At 39.3% G+C, this 21,850-nt stretch overlaps 1 protein-coding gene across 1 annotated transcript in view; it reads left to right on the forward strand.

Annotated features, from left to right (window-relative positions):
* The window catches only part of SLC12A8 (solute carrier family 12 member 8), a 134,409-nt gene extending 113,379 nt beyond the window's left edge, over positions 1-21,030 (forward strand). Inside the window, exons 10-13 of the mRNA XM_054551353.2 lie at positions 9,372-9,469; positions 10,015-10,132; positions 15,820-15,880; positions 20,132-21,030. Coding sequence (XP_054407328.2) covers positions 9,372-9,469; positions 10,015-10,132; positions 15,820-15,880; positions 20,132-20,294 — 440 coding nt within the window. The 3' untranslated portion in view covers positions 20,295-21,030. The remainder of the gene's footprint in view (positions 1-9,371; positions 9,470-10,014; positions 10,133-15,819; positions 15,881-20,131) is intronic.
* Positions 21,031-21,850: the final 820 nt, after the last annotated feature.

The raw sequence follows: 21,850 nt of genomic DNA on the forward strand, positions 1-21,850 counted from the left end.
TCCCACACAGTACACATAATGTAGCAAACACTCAGTAAAGCCTACTTGAATTGATGAGCAATTGAGCAAATATTGGCTAAAACATTGAAGCATTGATCAAATAGAAAGAGTTAAACTATTATAAGAACCTAATCGTTGACAAACCAGGTGCTATAAAATAATAATAATCAAATCATGATGGAATAAATATTCCTGAGAGCATGGATTTTAAAAATTAACTTGAGGCTGTATTTTATACCTTATATACACAAGAATTATTTATTTACAACAGCTGTGCAAGAGAGATTTTTTAACTATGTAGACATCATCAAAGACAAGGTATCTGATTAAATAGAAATAAAAAACATTTGCACAACACAGTGTCACAGAAGGAAACAATTATTCTGACAAACACAACTGATAAAAGCATACCTTCCAAAGCATATTATTTTTAAAAACAGGAAGGTCAAAATCCAGATTTTACCGAAAAGATGTCAGTGAGATAAATACAAAGTTTTACATTTGAAAAATCAATGTTCACTCATTCGTGTCCATTCAACAAATGAATTCTTATTGTTAAGTATTGTTAGTAGATAAGAATAGCCAGCACTTACTGAGCACATCCTATGTGCCTTGCACTGAGATTAGCATTTAATATGAATTATTTCACTGAAGCCCGGATTTAGGCATTGTTCTATCTTTCTACAGATGATAAAACTGAGGCTCAGAGAAGTTAAACACTTGCTCATGACAGGAGACAGTCAGAATTTGAACCCAGGTCAATCTGACTGTCAAACCTGTGCTCTTAACCACTACACAGTGTGTATGCCGCCACTTGCAATGAATATTTGTTTTGAACTAGGCCATGATATTGATTAAATGAACACAAATTAAATCATCTTTAAGATATCATTAAGCTGGGCATGGTGGCTCATGCCTGTAATCCCAGCACTTTGGGAGGCCAAGACAGGTGGATCACCTGAGGTCGGAAGTTCGAGACCAGCCTGACCAAAATGGAGAAACTCCATCTCTACTAAAAATACAAAAGTTAGCCAGGCGTGGTGGCACTTGCCTGTAATCCCAGCTACTCGGGAGGCTGAGGCAGGAGAATCGCTTGAACCTGGGAGGTGGAGGTTGCAGTGAGCCAAGATCGTGCCATTGCTCTCCAGCCTGGGCAATAAGAATGAGACTCTATTTTTTAAAAACAATAATAATAAATATATATATAGTTGCATATCTATTAAGCTATAAAAATTTAAATAAAAAATAGCAGATTTGTGATAATTAGGTGTATGTACACATTGCTAGAGGCAACATCAATTGATTCATTCCTTCTTTCCTGTTGATTAAAGTTTTTCATCAAATTTGGGAAGTTTTTGGCTAATATTTTTTCAAGTATTTTTTCTGCTCTTTCTTTTTCTCCTGTCCCTGTGGGACTTCCATTACATATTTGTTGATATACTTGACATTATCCCATTAGGCCTCTGAGACTCTCTTTCTTTTTCTTCCACCTTTCCCCCTCTGTTCTTCACTTTGGATCATTTTTCTCTTGAAGTTCACTGATTCTTTCGTCTGTCATCTCAAATCTTCTGTTGATCCCATTTAGTACATTTTTCATTTCTGTTACTGTGCTTTCTAACGGTAGAGTTTTCATTTGGTTCTTTTTTATAGTTTATATTTCTCTCTCTCTCTCTCTCTCTTTTGAGACTGAGTTTCACTCTTGTTGCCCAGGCTAGAGTGCAATGGTGCGATCTCGGCTCACTGCAACCTCCACCTCCTGGGTTCAGGCGATTCTCCTGCCTCAGCCACCTGAGTAGCTGGGATTACAGATGCCCACCACCGTGCTCAGCTAATTTTTTATTTTTAGTAGAGATGGGGTTTCACCATGTTGGCCAGGCTGGTCTCAAACTCCTGACCTCAGGGGATCTGCATGCCTCAGCCTCCCAAAGTGCTGGGATTACAGGCGTGAGCCACTGTACCTGGCCTATAGTTTATATTTCTCTGTTGGTATTCTTCATCTCTAAAGTCATTGTCATCCTAATTTTTTTCTCATTAACATTATATTTTTCTTTAATTCTTTAAACATATTTTTAAACAGCTTCTTTGGAGTTTGAAGTCTTTGTCTGCTAAATACAACATGTGAACCTACTCAGTTAGGTTTTTTTTACTTGATGTTTTTCTTTCCTGAGCATGGATCACAGTTTTCTGGGTTTTTTGCATGTCCTGTAATTTTTAGTTGAAAACTAGACAATTTAAATAATGTATTGTAGCAACTCTTTATTCTGATATATATTTCTGAGTTTTTGGTTTTTTGTTTAAATTGCCTGGATTTCAACTGTGGCATCTGCCTCCCCCGTGGTGTGTGGCTGCTGATATCGTTAGTCAGCTTTTTATTCTTACTTGTTTAGCCTTGCTTCCTAGGAGGTTGCCCCCTGTGTCTGCATAGCCCTTAAGGCTCTGCTCTCTGCCAGTGGATCTGTGTGTCACTTGGGAAGCATAGTCAAAGTTGGATCCAATTAGTTCCCCATTCTCCTCTGGGTTTTATGTTTTGCCAGGTTCTTTCAGGCCTCCCCAGGCATGGGCATAGTTTTCTAGTCATCCAGGAAAATGTGGGAAGGTTATCTAGTCTTTCTATGGTGCTCTCATTTCCAGGATCTCCCCATTAAATTTCTGCTGGTCTTCTGCTCACCCTAGCTGGGTCTGCACTTTCAGGCTAGCAAGGATTTTCCCCATTCATTTTTCTACTGTGCTTATCATATTTAGCATATAAAGCCACAGCCTTTTGCCCTGGCTTCAAATCAGCTTTGCCCCTCTGACAGCAAACTGCTGGTTTCTGACCACCTTCATGCTTAATGGGAGCAGCTTAGGCAAGAAGGCTACAGGCTTTCATGTTTCTTACCCTCAGCTTTAGAAATTTTTGAAAAATAAATACTTCTTAATTTGTTTTCTTCATCTGGTAAATTTCTGGAGCTCTGAAGTAACTGTTTTGGACTATTTTGTCTGGTTTTATACTTTTATGTGTGTGTGTGTGAGTGTGTGTGTGGAGAAGATTCACTGACTCTTCATACTGCCATGGCTAGAAGTCCCTCTGGTTCATTCTTTGTGGAGAATGATCTTTCAAGATGTAACAAGAAACACAAAACTGTTTAATTGCCCTGATTTAGTAAGTCTATTTGAGGGAACTGTTTGTCAAGGAAACAACCCCAAATCAGCCAAACAACAAACCAAAAAATGTGTACAAGATTGTCATAGCTGCATTGTTTGTGCTAATGACAAATTAGAAATAACTTAAGTGCTCAGCATTTGGAAAGTGGTTAAGCAAATTATAACATCAACATGATAAAATACCACATGAACTTCAAACATGATTCTGTGTGGACTAAGGCAATATACATTATCAGTTTATACATGCTGATTAGAACTACGTGTTTATTTATTCTGATAAAGATATGAAGTGAATTTTCACAGAGGGTTTAATATTTAAGTAATTTCTATAAAATTACTTAAATTTATTATTTAAAAATTAACATAATTGGGGTTTCCTCCTTTATGCTTAAAGTGTTTATATCTGCTGTGAACATAGAACTTAGACATATCACTAGATTTTAAAAGTCAATTTAATATTTTGCCTTATATTTGTTATGTTTGGCATTTTTAACATGCACGATGCATGCTTGTTTGTTTTATGAGTAGAGGCTTGATAAAGTAAAATTGCCTGCCTAGTTGTAACTTCCTAGTATTTCTAGCATGAGAAACGGTCCCTTACCCCTCGACAAGTTTGTACAACTTGCTTCTTCCAGCAAAATCTGAGACAAGAAAAAAAATTCCTTTAGTCACTTTGGAAGAGTTTTGAAACCCTAGCTATTGAGAATTATGAATAATTGTCTATTTTGTAGTACCTATTCAAAGAGTCATTGAGCATCTTTGCATAAATTCTCCCTTACATTGCTGATATATAAAACAGCATTGTGGCTGCCTAGAGGACAAAACTTTCCTACTACTTCTGCCCAGGTTCCTCAGAACACACACACACACACACACACACACACACACACACACACACAAAATTCCCTTTACGTCCAGTAAAATTGAGGTTGTATAAGATCAAGTGTTGTAAAAGAGTGAACTTTAATAGGTGACAGATCTCAGAGAGAGGCAAAAATATAAGTTCTTAACCAGTAGTGTTTCTTCTTTTTTTTTTTGAGACAGAGTCTTGCTCTGTTGCCCAGGCTAGAGTGCAGTGGTGTGAACTTGGCTCACTGCAACCTCAGTCTCCTGGGTTCAAGCAATTCTCCTGCCTCAGCCTCCCAAGTAGCTGGGATTACAGGTGTGTGCCACCATGCCCGCTAATTTTTTGTAATTTTTTTAGTAGAGACGGGGTTTCACCATGTTGGCCAGGATGGTCTCGATCTCCTGACCTCATGATGCGCCCGCCTCGGCCTCCCAAAGTGCTGGGATTACAGGTGTGAGCCACTGCGCCTGGCCTAGTGTTCCTTCTTAATAACCAAGAGGGCAACTGTATTTTACTAAGCCTATGTTTGCCGTTAATTAAATTGTTAAAATTAAACAATTTTTAAAATAATTGTTATGATTGCCACTAATTAAATTGTTAAAACTACACAATTTAACATGCTGAATAGACATAGAAGGTTTTTGCTGTTGTAGAGCTTACATTCTAGTAGGGGAAGACGTATGATAAATAAGCAAATACACACTGTGATGTCAATAAGTGATAAGTACAAAACTAAACAAATAACCAATTTAATTAAATTGTTAAAACTATACAATTTAATTAATGGCAATCATAACAGAATTATTTATTTTTTGAAAGGTAATAGAGCCATCCATTCAGATCAATCTTGCAGACTTTATTTTAATCCATAATTATTAAGGAGACTTTTACTGAGCACTTCCTATACACAAATTTCTAAATGCCTAGAGTCGGGATTTAGAATATAAAAGAGGATCCTTATCCCTGAAGGTATAGAGATAAAAAAAGATAAGCATAATACTTGGAGGCACATGATGAATGCAAATAGATGTTGAGAGGATGAAGTCTTCTCAAGGTGTAGAATGATTTATTCATTCACTCACATGTATGGAACACCTCGTACATTCCAGACACTGTCCTAAGTGCTGGGGGAACATGCTGAATAGAAATAGAAGGTTTTTGCTGTTGTAGAGCTTACATTCTAGTAGGGGAAGACATATGATCAACAAGTAAATACCATACTGTGATGTCAATAAGTGATAAGTATAATGAATAATAATAAAGAGAGACCAGGGTGGGGAGGAAGATGCACTGTTTCAGATAGGTTTATTAGAAAAGGTCTCACTGGGAAGATGATATTTTAATGGGGAACTGAATTGCATGAAGCAGTGAGCCATGCAGAGAGGTTGAAGAATTCCAGGTAGAGGACCTGGCATGTAAAAAGGTCCAGGTGGGAACTGGACTGGCAACTCATCAAGAATGGCAGAGGCCCAGTAGTGACTGGAGAGCAGTGAGCCAGGGAAGAGAGTTGAGAGGGGTCCAGTGAGGAAAGTCGGGGGGGGGGGGGGGCAGTGTATAGGGCCATGTGGGCCATTGTGAGTGTAATGGAAGACTCTGAAAGTTCTAGCTACAGCTACAATGTGACCAGAGTCAGGATTTAAGAAGATCACTGGCTTTTAGAGGTAAGAGAGAGAGCCAAGGCCAATTTGGAGGTGTATTAATTAGGGTAGGCTAAACAAATAACCAAAAAATGTTATTTAATTGCTTTACAGTTCAAGAAGGGTGTTCCAACTCCATGGGAGGCTGTGTTTCATGCATCCACTCAGGGATTCAGGCTCCTGCCATTAGTATGACTTCACTGTGCCCTCGGACCTAGTCGTGTGCAGAGTCAAGACTGTGTTACCACATTCAGATTTCAGGCAGAGGAAGGGGAAAGTGCACAGAGAAGAGGCACACATTCTCTTAAAGACTTTGGGCCAGAAGTGGCACTCACTGCTTCTGTTCACATTCTGTTGCTGAGAACTTAGTCACATGGTTACACCTAACAGTGAGAAATCCTGGGGACTGTACTCTAGCTGTGATCTGCACCACAGGAGCCCGTTGCAGTAAATGGGTGAAAGATGAAGTGGGTTGGACTAGGATGGGAGCAATGGAGGCAGTGAGGAGTCATTGTATTCAGAATATATTTTGATAGTAGAATCAACAAGGTTTATGGATGGAATAAGTATAGTGTGAGAGAAAGAAGGGAGTCAGGATGAATCTTACATGTGTGTGTAAATGGTGGTGTTATTTATTCAAATGAAGATTTGAGGTGAATAGATTTCTGTGTTAGTCATGTTAAGTTTAAGGTGCTTATTAGCCAACTAATGGGTGATACTGAGAAGACAATAAGCATTCAAAACTTAAGTTCAAGGGAGAGGTCGAGGATGATGTAAACTTGGAGTCATCAGTATATCAGTAGCATTTAAAGCCGTGAGACTAGAAGAAATCTCTTAGGAGTGGGTATACATGGAAAAAAGGAATGCTGAAGACTGAATGTTGGAATACTCCAATATTTTCAGGCTGAAAGTAGGAGGCGAGCCAGCAAAGAAGACTGAGAGAGTGGGCAGTGACATAGAAAAATCAAGAGAGTGAGGCATCTTAGAGGAAAAATTGTTTCAAGAAGGAGAAAGTGATCACATGTATCAGATGCTGCCTGAAAGATCAAATGGGATGAGGACTAGGAGTTGACCACAGAATTTGAAAAGATTCAAATCATTGGCAACTTTGGTAAGAGTAGTTTTAGTGGAAAAGTGGATACAATCATTAAGAGTGGGTTGGGGAAATAATGGGATATAGAGACTGCATAGGCAATTCTTTTGAGAAGGTTTGCTATAAGGGAGACACAGAAATAGGACAATAACTAGGGGTGACCTGTAGACATTTGTTTAGGTGGGAGAGATGACAGTATATTTGTATTTGATGGGAATGATTCAGTAGGGGACAGAAAAATTGATGATGTGAGAACAAAGTCCTTGAACAGCCCAAAAGGGATGGGATCCTGGCACAAGTGGAGGGATGGGCCTTAGTTAGGATCAGAGGCTGTTCATCCACCATGAAAGGAAGGAAGGCAGAATAGATGGTATAGATGCAAGTGAATTGGCTAATTGGGTGATGAAAGAACATGATAAGTTCTCTTTGGAGAAGAGAGCTTGTAAATTTGTTCTATTGGAGAGTAGGAGGATGAGTTGCCTAGGTATGAGGCTGCTGAGTAATGCTGAAGCATGGGAGCAGATGTGTATGTAGGTAAGAGGTTAGGGAAAGCGGGAGGTAGGTGATGGAAATCAAAAACATACTAAGGCAAATTATCTAAAGGTCCCTCTGTAGACTATGAATGGTTGGAATGAGGAACAGCAGAGCAAATGAGCTTAACATTGTTTTTAAAGGAGGTTATGGGCTGAGAGTAGATTGCTTAAAGTCATGATTTAGGAAGTGTAAGGTTACTGTTAATGACACACCGCAAGTGCAGCTAAGGGAGTTGGTGGTTGAGATGAGCGAAAGAAAAGATTATTAGTATGAGGATTTCAAGGAATCAAGAAAGAAGGGCTTTGGATGAGTTTTTTTTGTAGAAGTCACCAAGGATGACAATGGATGCTGATAGAGAAAAAGATGGTGAGCCAGGGGCTGAAATATTTAACAAGCAAGAGAAGAATGACAAGTTGGTAAAAGACTGTAATGATAAAGGGTAGGGTGTGAAATAGTCTGATGGCATGTGCTTCAAAGGGGCTAGGTCATAAAGCAACAGTGACCAGAGAGGATGGGAGAGTTGGACTAGGAATACTTAGTGAGTTCTGCTACATGCCAAGCCTTAGGCTCAAGATGGATGTGGAACCTACCCCCATGAAGCATATAATCCAGTGGGCATAGAAACATGTAAATAAGTATACAACTACAAATGATGGTAAGTGCTGTGAAGGAAATGGGCCATAAGGAAATATTAATGGTATGAGGGAATATATTTAGATTTTCCTGTGGGGGCTGATTTCCCTGAGGAAGTGATAACTGAGCTGAGACCTGAGGGATGCATAGGAGTTAGATAAGCAGAGGGCTAGGGGATCCATGAGACGTTGATCCCAGATAGATTCCAGGAACCAACACATCAGGAGTGGTTGAGGTGTGGAAGAACACTGGTATATGAGACAGGATCTGGACCATAGTGAAGAAGGAAGGGCTGGGCAGAGGAGATGGCACAGTCAAGACAGTTTGGCTGAAGCAGAAATTTGATATTGGAGAACAGAGAAGGGCTACATACGGAGCTTTCTACTATATTTCCTGAGCAACAAACTATGAAGGTTGAGAACACCTGAAGTTTTAGTGTTGAAATGAAGTATAAACATACTGCGAAGTTAATCCAACATATCATTTATTTGAAACATTATTGTGGTGTTCATGGTGATTAGACCATATTGTTAAACAATCTAGATGCATTTTCATAGTTAAATTGAGCATTTCTGCAGAAATAGAAAGTCAAATGCCACATGTTTTCACTTATAAGTGGGAGCTAAATAATGTGTACACATTGACACAGATTGTGGAGTAATAGACATTGGAGACTCAGAAAGGTAGGAGGGTGGGATTGAGAGATGAGAAATTGCCTAATGGCTACAGTGTACACTATTTGGGTGAGGCTTACACTAAAAGCCCAAACTTCATTACTCTGACATTGAAAAATTATTATTATTTTTAAATGGAGCGCTTCTGGAACCAGCTGTAAAGTAAGAATGCAGAGCTGAATAGAACATGACATAGCTCTGAGAAGCCCTGTTGTGCCTGAAAGGATGAGGTGGGATCATGCATTTGTTTATTTCCAGGCCCCTTTCCCCTCAGCCGTTTCAATTGCCAGAGGAAGGAATCAGAGGAGCTATTCTCCCTCCATCTTTCTCCTTCATCAGTTTCTGGTTGATACCTGAGACAGGTCTAACATGAGCTAACTTTCAGAGTCAGAAGGTAGCAAAGACCATCTCTCATTAGACAAAAGCCAACCTGCCCTAGCAGTCCCAGTGGTTACACCTGGGAGCCAAGAATACCAGATGTCTAGTTCTCCCACTCTAACACCTTACATCTGAAAAAGAGGGGAGAGCTGGGTTTCCAGTTGCCCCAGATGACATATCTGGACAGTTGTGTCTTGGGCATCAGAGGACCTTCCTCTCTCCACTCTGTCTCTCTCTTCCCTTTCTTTCTCAGATCCTTGGCTGGTGGGAGGCCATAAACACTTCTTTCTTCCTTCTCCAAGAGCAAGCCCTGGGAGATGTCTTTTAGGCTAAGTTACAAAATTGGGGAAGAGGAACTCATAGGTATTTTCTCCTAAAAAACAGTAGAGGGTTGATAGCAATTTGGCAGCCAAATCTTTGGCTTTTTTTAGATTTCTTCCTGAAGTCCAGGCTCCAAGAACAAGATGTCCGGAGAAGATCCACTTCTTTCTATACCCACATGTGCAACCCCTGGGTCTCCCTGTTGGGGGTGAGTAACTTCATCTTGGTCTCAGTTGTTCTCGGGACAGAGTTCAGGTGGACACATGTGTGATCTTGGGCTGAGGGGGAGGAAAGATGGAGGGCCTAATTAGAAGCAATGTGATTTGCCTGTTGTATTAGAATTTAGATGAGACTACATATGGCAAGATTACATTTAACGAACCACTTATTTTAATCAATAATTTCCTTTTTAAATAATTGTCTATGATAACTTCTGGGTTACCAAATTTTAAGGTACACTAAGTTATCATACTTTCATCCTAATTTGTTTGTTATAGGGAGGAATGGGACAAGGAGATAAGATAGAATACCTAGTTGATAGTTTTAATTAAAGAGTTATTTTCAGAGGGTATCTGCCCAAATATCTGCTTAAGTGAGGTTTTTTGAATTATTCATAAACTTCAATTATTCAGACTTTTACAGTGATCAGAAGTTGATGAGAGGGAATGTTGCTGCTGAAGACATTAGCCTTGTGGCTTGCTTACCATGTAGAAAGCCATTAGGTGATTTGCTCTTCCTACTCTGTTTTCACAGGCTGTTGGGTCCCTTCTCATCATGTTTGTGATACAGTGGGTGTATACCCTGGTTAACATGGGTGTTGCTGCCATCGTGTATTTCTACATTGGCCGGGCCAGTCCAGGACTTCACCTTGGTAAGCAGCAGAGCCATTTTGTCACTGGCTCCCTCATTCTCTTTACCATTCATTGGAAAAAAAAAAGGTTTTGAATATCAGTTGAATGCCAACACTGATTCAGATGTGAATCCCATTTTCAAATAATCTAGGAGGAGAACTGTGACAAGCACGTGAATGATTACCAATAAAAATAATAACTTAGTGTGAGGTTTATAAGATATGTAGAAGTGAAATGGATAACAATAGTCCAAGAGCTAGCAGTGAAGTGAAAGTATACTGTTGTAAGTTTCTTATACTTTGTGAAATACTATAACATCACTTGATGGCATATTGTGGTAAGTTTAAAATGTATACTATAAACCCTAAAGCAACCTAAGATAACACAACAGTTATAGTTAAACCAATAAAGGAGATAAAAAGTACTCAATCAAAATAAGGCAGAAAAAGAAGAAAAGATAATAAAGGACAAATGAAACAAACAAAAAACAAATAACAAGATGGTTTATGTATATGTAATCCCAGCAATATCAATAATCACACTAGATATGGGTGGTCTAAACACCCTAATTGAATGCCAAAGATTGTCAGATTGAATGAAAAAGCATGACCCAACTATATGCTGCCTACAAGAATCCTCCTTTAAATATAAAGACACAAACATGTTAAAAGTAAAAGAAAAGAAAAAGATACATCAGGCTAACACTAATGAAAAACAAAGCCAGGGTAGCTATATTAACATTAGGCAAAGTAGAGTTTGGAGAAAAGAATATTACAGTGATAAAGAGGGTGATTTCATAAAGCTGAAGGGAAAAACACATCAGGAAGACATAACAAAGCTTAACATTTATGCACTTAAAAACACAGCTTTGAAATATACAAACCAAAACCTGATAGAACTACAAGAAGAAATAGAAAAGTTCACAACCATAGTCAGAGATTTCAATACCTCCTTCCTAATAATTGATAAATAAGTATACAATCAGTAAGTCTACAGAAGACTTGACTAACACTATCAACAAACCTGGCCTAATTGACAGTTAGAGAACATTCGGCCCCAAAACAGCAGAATATATGTTCTTTTCAATTATACATGAAACATTTACCAGGAGAGACTATATTCTAGTACACAAAAAATATTTCAATAAATTTAAAAGTATTCAAGTCAATTCAAGAACAGAGTATGCTCTCTGACCAGAGGGGGGAGTAATTAGAAATAAATAACAGAAAGATACCAGAAAATCCTTGAATAAGCCAGGCACAGTTGGCACACACCTGTTGTCTTAGCTACTTGGAGGCTAAGGCAGGAGAATTGCTTGAGGCCAGGAGTTTGAGGCCAGCCTGGACAAAATAACAAGACTCTGTCTCCTAAATTAAAAATTAAAAAAAGAAAAGAAAATCCCCAAGTATTTAGAAACTAAAGAATATTACATAACCCTAATTAAAATACAGAAAATAAATAATCCATGATTCAAAGAAGAAAGCAGAGTGAAATTACAAAGTATTTTGAACTGAATAAAAGTGAAAATGGAACAGCAAAATTGTGAGATGTAGCTAAGGGAAATTTATAGCATCAAATGCTTACATTAGAAAAGAAGATCATTTGCAAATCAATGATCCCAACATCCAACTTAAGAAACTAGAAAAAGAAGAGCAAATTAAACCCAAAGTAAGAAGAAAAAAAGGAAATAATAAATCAGAATAGATCAGAGTAGAAATTAATAAAATGTAAAACAGAAAAAAATAGAGAATGCAAATGAAGCAAAAAACTGATTATGTGAGAAGATCAGTAAAATTGATAAACCTCTAGCCAGACTGATCAGAATAAAAGAAGAAGAAGCACAAACTACCAATACCAGGAATGAGTGAGATGACATCATTAGAAATCCTATAGATATTAAAAGTGAAATAAAGAAATCATATAAACAACTTTCTCTTGATAAATTGACAACTTAGATGAATTGGACAAATTCCTTGAAAGATACAAACTATCAAAGCTCACTCAAGAAGAAATAGATACGGGGCTATTCAGGTCATCTATTAAAGAAATTAAACTGGTCATTAAAAACCTTACCAGAGAGAAAAGTCTATGACCAGACAGCTTTACTAATAAATTCAACAAAACATTTAAGGAAGAAAAAATACTAACTCTATACAAACTCTTTGGAAAACTATAGACTAACATATCTCATGAATATAGATGCAAAAATCTTTACAAAATTTTAACGAATTGAATGCAATAATATGTAAAAAGAATAATACACCATAATCAAGTGGGTTTATTCCAGGAATGCAAGGTTCATTTAGCATTTGAAGTTAGTCAATGTAATTCACCATATTTACAGATGAGAAAAGGAAAACTACAAAGCATTTCTAAAAAAAAAATTAAAGAGTAAATTAAATAAATGAAGAGATATACTATGTTCATGAACTGGAAGACTTAATATTCTTAAAATTTCAATTATCCCTCTATTTTTATATAGATTTAACATAATCCCAGTCAAAAATCTCAGCTGCCTTTTTATAAAAATTGTCAGATTCTAAAATATTTATATGGAAATGCAAAGGACCTAATAGCCCAACCAATTTTGTAAAAGAAGAATAAGGTTGTAAGACTTGCACTTTCTGATTTCAAGACTGATTTTAAAGCTAAAGTCATCAAGACAGTGTGATGTGGAAGAGCTAGACAAGTGAATCAATGGATAGAGTAGAGGATTCAGAAACTGACCCACACATATATGGTCAACTGATTTTTGAAAAAGATTCAAAGGTAATTCAGTGGGAGGAAAGAATAGTCTTTCAACAAATGGCACTGAAACAACCAGAAAGCCATATGCAGAAAGTAGACTTCCACCTATATATCATACCATATAAAAATATAACTCAAAATGGATATTAGAACTAAATGTGAAACTTAAACCTATAAAATTTCTAGAAGGAAATGTAAGAGAAAAACCTTTGCGACTGTGAGTTAGCAAAGATTTCTTAAATACAACAAAAGCATGAAAACATTTATAAATTGGACTTTATCAAAATTAAGGACTTCTGACCTTCAAAAAATACTTTTAAGGCTGGGTTTAATTTATAGTGACAGCAGATCAGTGGATACTTTTGAATGGGGGTGGAGTAAGGATACCTGGGAGAGAGATCTTATGAAGTGGCTTGAGGAAACTTTTGGAGGTGCTAGACATGTTCATTATCTTGCTTGTGTGATGGTTTCACAGTGTACATATGGTTAGATGTGTGTATATATATATATACACACACACACAGACCAAATTGTATACTTTAAATACAGACACTCCTTGACTTAATGATGGGATTCTGTCCTGATAAACCAATCGTGAAGAATAATTGTAAGTCATGGACTGTGTTTACATGCAGTTTGTTCTGCAGATGTACCCAGGATTTGTTTTAATCGGGTAAAACACACAGACCTGGAAATGACTGTCATGAAGGAGGAAGATCGTTAGAAACAGGAGGCTTGTCCTGCCATGCGGGGCCACGTGGGATGGACCAGGGTTAGTTATGGGGCAGAAGAGGAAGAGGGGAAATCATGGCCTAGAGCCTTTTTTGGGTTTTTGTGGAGAGGAATGAGCAAGGCAGGGTAGTTACACTGTGTAAGGCTAGGATTGAATAATTCGAGTAATTTTAGCAGACTCTGGGCTACAGGGATGAACTATAGTTGTCTCGTCCTGGTGTGTTTTAGGGCAGGGGTAATATTAGCTTGGTGTGGGAGAGTTTGATAAAGAACTACATTAAGGGGAGGGCCCTGGATTGGTTGGTTTTATATCAAAAGCCCACCCACTGGAGAATTGTTTGCTATTCAGTATCTAGGAATTAGCTAGACCCTCCAGGATCAAGATACAAAATGCCAGGGCATCCAGAATATAGAAAACAAGAAAATATAGTCAATACACAGTTTATTGCCTATCAATTATTCCTTAATAATAAAGCTGTTTAAAAATACATTAGAGAGCCCTTTTCAGCAAAATCCTATGATGCTCCCATTTAAAATAAAGCAACTTGTTACAACTACTAACTAAATCAAATAGCCCATAACTATTTAGGCAAACTAAAAAAAAAAAAAAAAAAAATGTTTGCCAGGCGAGGTGGCTCACGCCTGTAATCCCAGCACTTTGGGAGGCCGAGGCGGGCAGATCATGAGGTCAGGAGTTCAAGACCAGCCTGGCCAATATGGTGAAACCCCATTTCTACTAAAAATACAAAAATTAGCCGGGCATGGTGGCAAGTGCCTGTAATCCCAACTACTCAGGAAGCTGAGGCAGGAGAATTGCTTGAACCCAGTAGGTGGAGGTTGCAGTGAGCCGAGATCAAGCCATTGCACTCCAGCCTGGGCAACAGAGTGAGACTCCGACTCAAAAAAAAAAAAAAAAAAGGTTCTTCAGAATTAGAATAGTCTGATGCACTTCAAACACTTTGAAAGAAATGCACTTCAAACATTTTAAGTCATGTGTGTATTAAAAATAATGATTTAGAAAAACAGTAATGTTAAGAAGAGGTCCTTATGTTAGCTGACTTCATGGATAGAATATATTTTAATTAACAGTGATTACTTCAGTGATTGCTTCTTTATTTCTTAAAAAGTAGTTTGATCTTAAGAAATTTCAATTATTTCCTAGAAATCTATTCATAGGAAAACATGAAATCAAATTTCAGGCCAATGTCCATCTAAAATTCAAATAATTTAGAATCTAAATTATCACACTTAAGTAGGGTGAGTTAATAAAATGTTTATGTTTATTTTTTTCCTTCTGACAATCTCAAAATGTATTAGAAGTCTTCTCTTTGCAATTGCAAATGCAGATCTAAAATTTATCTTCCCTTTAGCCATAAGGGCCCAAATGGTATTGAGGAAACACGTTATCAGCTGCATACTGTTGATATTTGTGGAGATTCTAACATAAGCCTCTTAAAATAATGCTATTTTCCTGATCACATATTGCACATTATCTAACCAATTTTCAATCATATGTATGTATAATTTAGAAAAGCATTTTCTAAAATCACATTTGATTTGTTTCTCTAAAGTTATATATAATTTACTATGTGAATTTTTTTAAACCTACACCAATGGAGGAATGGATTTTTTTCAATTGATAAACCCTATTCAAATCTGTGTGTTTGATGTCAGGATTATTTGGCTAGAATCAACAACAATGTCACTTCAAACTTCAGCTCTAACATTTCTACATGTGGAACTATTTGATTCACTTAACACCTGTTAAAAAAATTCTTAAGTGCCAGATCCTGTGAGGTACTGTGATGATTATAAGGATGAAAAAGACATGTTCCCTATTCTCAGTGTATGGTCTAGTAGAAAATTTTATAGCGTGTGTTCAACATTTGTCAGTATGAATCTTAAAAAATTTATCAAAGTTTTTTAATTCTTAAGACTAAAGTTAGCAAGTCTTCTGCATTTGTCTTTATAGCACTTTATCCAGTTTTTTGGGAGTGATTTTGGAGTTTGGAAATAAATTTTTGAAAGATTCACATGAGTAAAAGTCCTTAGTAGGCTGCTTTCATGGAGGATTACAATATTATTTGGTTAGACTGAAAAAGGAAAACATTTTTGTTAATTCTGTGCATGTGTGTGTATTGGGGTATGCATTCACCCTATTAAAACTGAGCTTCTAGATGCATATGTAGAACCTTCAAAAATGGTTATGTATATGTCTTCCCTGCAGGATCAGCCTCCAACTTCAGCTTTTTCCGGTGGATGAGGTCTCTCTTGCTCCCCTCCTGCAGGTCTGTGCCAATTTGGAGCCAGTACTAGAATGGATGAGTGTCCAGAGTCCTGGGAGGTGCCAAGGGTGTCGCATTCCTGGCTGGGCTTGGGCCTGGATTGTGGCATGGGAACCTAACAACTGGGCACCTCCGGGAGACTCAGATGTTGCTCCTGTCTGCACTCCACCACACTCAGCCCCCAGATTCGGCTCATCAGAAGCTTCCTCTAGGCTCATGTCCTCTTCCCTTCTTATCCTCAGTCATCAAGAACAGAGGCTTTATTTAGAATCTGGTTGCTGGGGTGATAAGTCACTACTCTCAGTGAGTTTACAGTCTAAGACACATTAACATCAAGGCATAATCACACACAAGATTAAAGCCCAAGGGAAATGTAGCACCAGGACGTACATTCTTCCATCTGAGTCAGAGGTAGTTGACATGACTGGGTTGGGGACAGTGCAGAGGCCAAGTATAGATATAAAGCGGAGATCCTGGAGGATTTCTGTGGGACCTCCATGGTCAGATATACAGGAAAGGAGAAAAAAACTTTCCTGAGAAATAGAAGCCTCATAGAGAAGGTATATTTCACATGTGCCCTAATCTCACTCCTTCTCCTCCACTCTTGCAGTACCACTGCTTCTTACCTTTTAAGGCCCTGGGATTCTGGGGAATTACACCCACCCTTCCATCCCCTTTCAATATCAGTGAGGAGCTAGAGCTGCAGGCTGGGAAAATCCCAGGCAGAACCCAACCGAGTGTTCATTTGGTTGCATTTTTTTGGTTTGTTTTTGAGACTCTAGATGTCCAGGTTGTACTTGCTAATATTTCCACCCTGCATGTTCAGACATTGCTAGTGGATCGTGGGATCCTTTCCCATTGATCCCAGATGTAACTTCATAATCCTTTATTCCCCTCATTTAAAAAATTATGGTAAAATAGGGCTGGGTGTGGTGGCTTACGCCTGTAATCTCAGCACTTTGGGAGGCCGAGGTGGGCAGATCACCTGAGGTCAGGAGTTCAAGACCAGCCTGGCTAACATAGTGAAACCCCATTTCTACTAAAAATACAAAAATTAGTTGGGCATGGTGGCGTGCCTATAATCCCAACTTCTAGGGAGGCTGAGGCAGGAGAATCACTTGAACCCGAGAGGCAGAGTTTGCAGTGAGCTGGGATTGCGCCACTGAACTCCAGCCTGGTCGACAAAGTGAGACTCCATCTCAAAAAAAAAAAAAAAAAAAAAAAAAAGTGAAATACGTGTGACATGAGATGTACCATCTTAGCCAGGTTTACGTGCAGTGTGCAGTTCAGTGGCATTAAGGACATTCACATTGCTGTGCTATCATCACCATGCCCATTAAACACTCTCCATTCCCAAGAATCCTATTTAAGACAACTCTTCACAAACAATTGCCAATCTATTCAAGATGGCACAAGAAATAAAGCCTTTGTGCTGGAGCTTGGGATGACAAGAAGCAGCAGCAAGGGCTATAGAAACCAACAGGGAGAGGGCCCAGGGATGGAGGCTGGGGTGCATGGGGAGCACCCTGTCATCTGCTTACTTGGGCCAGCTGGGCTCAATGTCCCATGTGGAGCTGCAGAGAGGGTGAGTGATCTTTCTGCCTCTTGTCCTGTTGGATGCACAAGGTTGGGTGAGCCAGGTCACAACATTTTTTCACTGATCTCTTCTCCCCTACAACCCAGTCCTGAGAAAGAGTAGAGTTTTAAATGGAAATAGATTCTGTGTAAAAGCTGCCTACAGATTCTGGAGCTGCCAGTGGTGTGTGGGTGAGACTATTTTTTTGCCTTGCCTGATTTACAGGAATATTTTTAGTCATTTCTGGTTTTAAAGCCTAAAAATGCCATGGGAGGTCACCAGTCCTTATGTTGTACTCTGAATTCCTAGGATTTCACCTTGGAGGTCACAGCAGTGCTATGTAGAAAGAAGAACATACTAGGGGGAGATTATTCTTAGAAAAGGACAGTACTTTGGTTGGAGTAGAATCAGTCCACACCATTCATAACACAAACACCAGGCTCTGTGGGCTGTGAGGTGGGCGGCAGAGGCCTCAGCTAAGTCAACATCAAACTTATTGGCCTCACCATGGCTGCTGGGCGATATTTTGGGATGGTTATTCAGGAGGTTGAAAGAACCAAGAAAGGCTGGGCGCAGTGGCTCACACATGTAACCCCAGGACTTTGAGAGGCTGAGGCGGGTAGGTCACCTGAAGTCAGGAGTTCGAGACCAGCCTGGCCAACATGGCAAAACCCTGTCACCAGGCATGTGGCAGGTGCCTATAGTCCCAGGTACTGAGGAGGCTGAGGCAGGAGAATCACTTGAACCCAGGAGGCGGAGGTTTCAGTAAGCTGAGATCGCACCATTGCACTCCAGTTCGAGCTATAGAGTGAGACCTTGTCTCGAAAAAAAAGAACCAGAAAATGGTGATTTATTTTAAAATAGAGATTGGCCAGACGCACTGGCTCATACCTGTAATCCCAGCACTTTGGGAGGCTGAGGCAGGCAGATCACTTAGGCCAGGAGTTCGAGACCAGCCTCGGCAACATGGCAAAACACCATCTCTACTAAAAATACAAAAGTTAGCTGGGTGTGGTGGTGCACACCTGTAATCCCAGCTACTTGGGAGGCTGAGGCATGAGAATTGCTTGAACCCGGGAGGCAGAGGTTGCAGTAAGCTGAGATCAACCACTGCACTCCAGCCTGGGCGATAGAACGAGACTCTGTCTCAAATAATTAAAATAAAATAAAAAATAAAAATAGAGATTGGTAGCTGTGTTTCTGCTTTGTAGTTTTGAGTTCCCCTCCCAGTCCCCAACTGTAACCCCCAAAATGCTCTTCAAAACCAAAGAAGAAGAAGAATGTAAGATGTGTTTTGGCAGAAGAATTTGGCTAGGTTACTTCCTCTGTTATGCCTACAATTCCCATGAACTATGTGAAGTTGAGCCTGTCATTGAGAAGGCTTTCTTTCTGGAAGCACTAGCAACTGTCCAAATGAGGATTCGAAAGTCATTCTAGACTAGAGAGTGAAGTGTTTTACTTCTCCAGACTCAGAAGAATGTAATGGTTTCACCTAAAAAATCAAAACAAAAGCATTAGCAAAAACACTTACATGTTGACTGGTATGACATTTTTGTCACCTCCTAACCTTTTTGGAGATTCAGCCTTTATAGAAGTTAATTCAGTTCTTAAGAATCCTCAGAGACCTATACAATTTATACATGTTCTCAACAACTGGCTGTAATGCCATAGTCATGTGATCTGAACTTCTATAGCAGGACATTTGGCCAGAGTCCGTTGAAACTTTCTGTTTAAGTTCCACAGATCTAGAACATTAGATTTCTACCTTTTTGCAACTCTCAAATATATTCCATATTCAAACAGTTGAACCTTACTACTCATAAAGTAGATGATTCTTTTAGAGTAAAAATTTTAAGAGGAAATCCATGTCTAAGGTATGACTTAAGGACCTAACACAGACTATAGGAACTGGAAGAGACCTGGGAAGATGAGAAAATAGAGACACAAGAAGGTAAAGAGGCTTCTGGAGGCCACCTAGCTGATTAGGGACAGAGCTGTGACTGGGTCTGCCTTCTGTAGCAGCTGCCTGGACAGCCAACCTGAGCTTTCCTCCTTTCTTCCTCTTAGCACTTTCCCTATGCATCCCTAACATTTTTCTTTCCCAGTTTACCCCGACCGAAACTGTATGCAGAGACTCCAGAGACAGTGGAATCCATATGGGACTTGCTCTTCACTTGAGGCCACCTTGGTGTCAAAAGCCTTTGCAGTCCCTCTTAGCTGCTTACTGTGTGAGCCTTAGCTCTTGAAATCACTCCTTATTCAACTTTCTTTTCAATACATCTACGAGAATTTTCTCTTTCTACTCTTGTCAATTTTCCAGCCTCTCCATTCCATTATTTTTGACAAAAAAAGCAAAGAAAAGCTACAGAGCCCCAACATGATACCATTTGGAAGGCAAAACCTCTCTTTGTTGGTTATTTCCTATCAGGTAGGTACAGCTTTATACTTTTCTACTTAGGGAGGGTAAATATCACTCTCTGTCTTTTTATTTTATTTGATACTTTGTATTTCTCATGCTTTGAGTTCATATATACTTGTACATATACCTTTCAACAATTATGTTTTAAACATTTAAATACATGTGTGTTTACAAATAATTTCTTTATGCCCAGTAGACTCACGTCTATTGTTCAGTCTCTGTTCTGTCCTCACTATCCTCTGTGTCTCTCTCACTGCAGGAGCTTGCGGTCCCCTCAGGAGCAGATCATCTTGGCGCCGTCCCTGGCTAAGGTTGACATGGAGATGACTCAGCTCACCCAGGAGAATGCAGACTTCGCCACTCGGGATCGCTACCACCACTCCTCCCTCATGAGCCCGGAGCAGCTGATGCCTCACTACTAGATGCAGTGCTGGGACCTTCCTCTTTTGGAGCTGTCCCATGCACAGTGGACCCAAACCCAGAACCTTCGTGGGGCTGCTTCTCCAACCTGAGAAACTCAAGGCCCATCCTCCCGCTGTCACTTTGGACGATGGAAATCTACATTTTCTTTTCCCTTTTTTTTTTTTTTTTTTTTTTTGAGACACAGTCTCTTGGCTCACTGCAACCTCTGCTTCCCGAGTTCAAGCAATTCTCCTGCCTCAGCCTCCTGAGTAGCTGGGATTACAGGCATGCACCACCACACCCAGCTATTTTTTTGTATTTTTACTGGAGACAGGGTTTCACCATGTTGGCCAGGCTGGTCTCGAACTCCTGACCTCATGATCCACCCGTCTCAGCCTCCCAAAGTACTGGGATTACAGGCATGAGCCACCATGCCTGGCCAGAAATCTACGTTTTCTTAGAACATGTGGGAGAAGGAAAAAGACAAAAAAGGAAATCTGGATTCTGAGGACCACGTCTCACCCAGGGTGACATCAGGAATGGTGCTAGCCTCTGCAACACAACACCCAGTCTGAAGAGCTCTACACAGGTACTAAGACTAGCAGGGGACACCAAGACTCCCAGGTGTGGAGAACTAGAACTGATCCACAACCAGATTGCTTGTGCAGAGGGTCACAATAAGTGTATGTTTTATATTTTATTGTATTATTTATTTTTGAATAAATAATACACTCACACGGTTCCACACCCAAAAGATATATAGAGTGAAAAGTCTCCCTCCAATCCTTATTCTCTACCTGCTCAGTTCCTGTCTACCCTGGCCTAGAGGTAACCACTGTTCTCATCCATACATCCAGCATTTCTTTATGGATATACAAGCAAATGGGAATGTAGAGTCTCACATTCTCTATACACAAAAGTTAGCATGTTATACACATGTTCTGCACCTTTTTTCCTTTAACAATCTATCTTGGAGACATTTCATATCAATTCATATGCCATTTCTTCATTTATTTCATTGTATAAATGTGTTATAATTTATTTCACCAGTTCCACAATGATGAGCATTTGGATTCTTTCCAATCTTTTGCAATGACAATCAGCTCTGCAGTGAATAATCTTGTACAAATGTGCAAGCATAAAGTGTATCTCTAGGATAAATTCCCAAAAGTGGAATTGCAGGATCAAAAGGTACATGCATTTGTAAACTATTATTGTTTAGTGAGGGTCTTTTTAATTAAAGAATTAACATGAATTACCTAATGGTGATTCATATTCTCAAAAGAATTTGTGGTCCTTAACTCCTGGAATACCTTTGCAGCTGTTTTGCAGCATGAAAGGCATGAGGGGACAGGACTCTTTTGGTTTCCTTATGAGCTCTGCCTGACATTCATCACAAGCACCCAGTACCAGGGGCCGTGGCAGTAGCTTTCCCCAGAAAAGTTTAGCACTTGGCCCAGGGTCAGAGGCTTTGCCATCGAGCCACGGAGGAAAGTACTGTTGGATCACTTCTGGCTCCTTCTTCTATAGTGGAGGTTCTCATGAGTCAGTGGGCTAACAATCACCTGGGATGCTT

Source organism: Pongo abelii, chromosome 2 (genome assembly GCF_028885655.2).
Source record: "Pongo abelii isolate AG06213 chromosome 2, NHGRI_mPonAbe1-v2.0_pri, whole genome shotgun sequence".
Lineage (NCBI taxonomy): Eukaryota > Metazoa > Chordata > Mammalia > Primates > Hominidae > Pongo > Pongo abelii.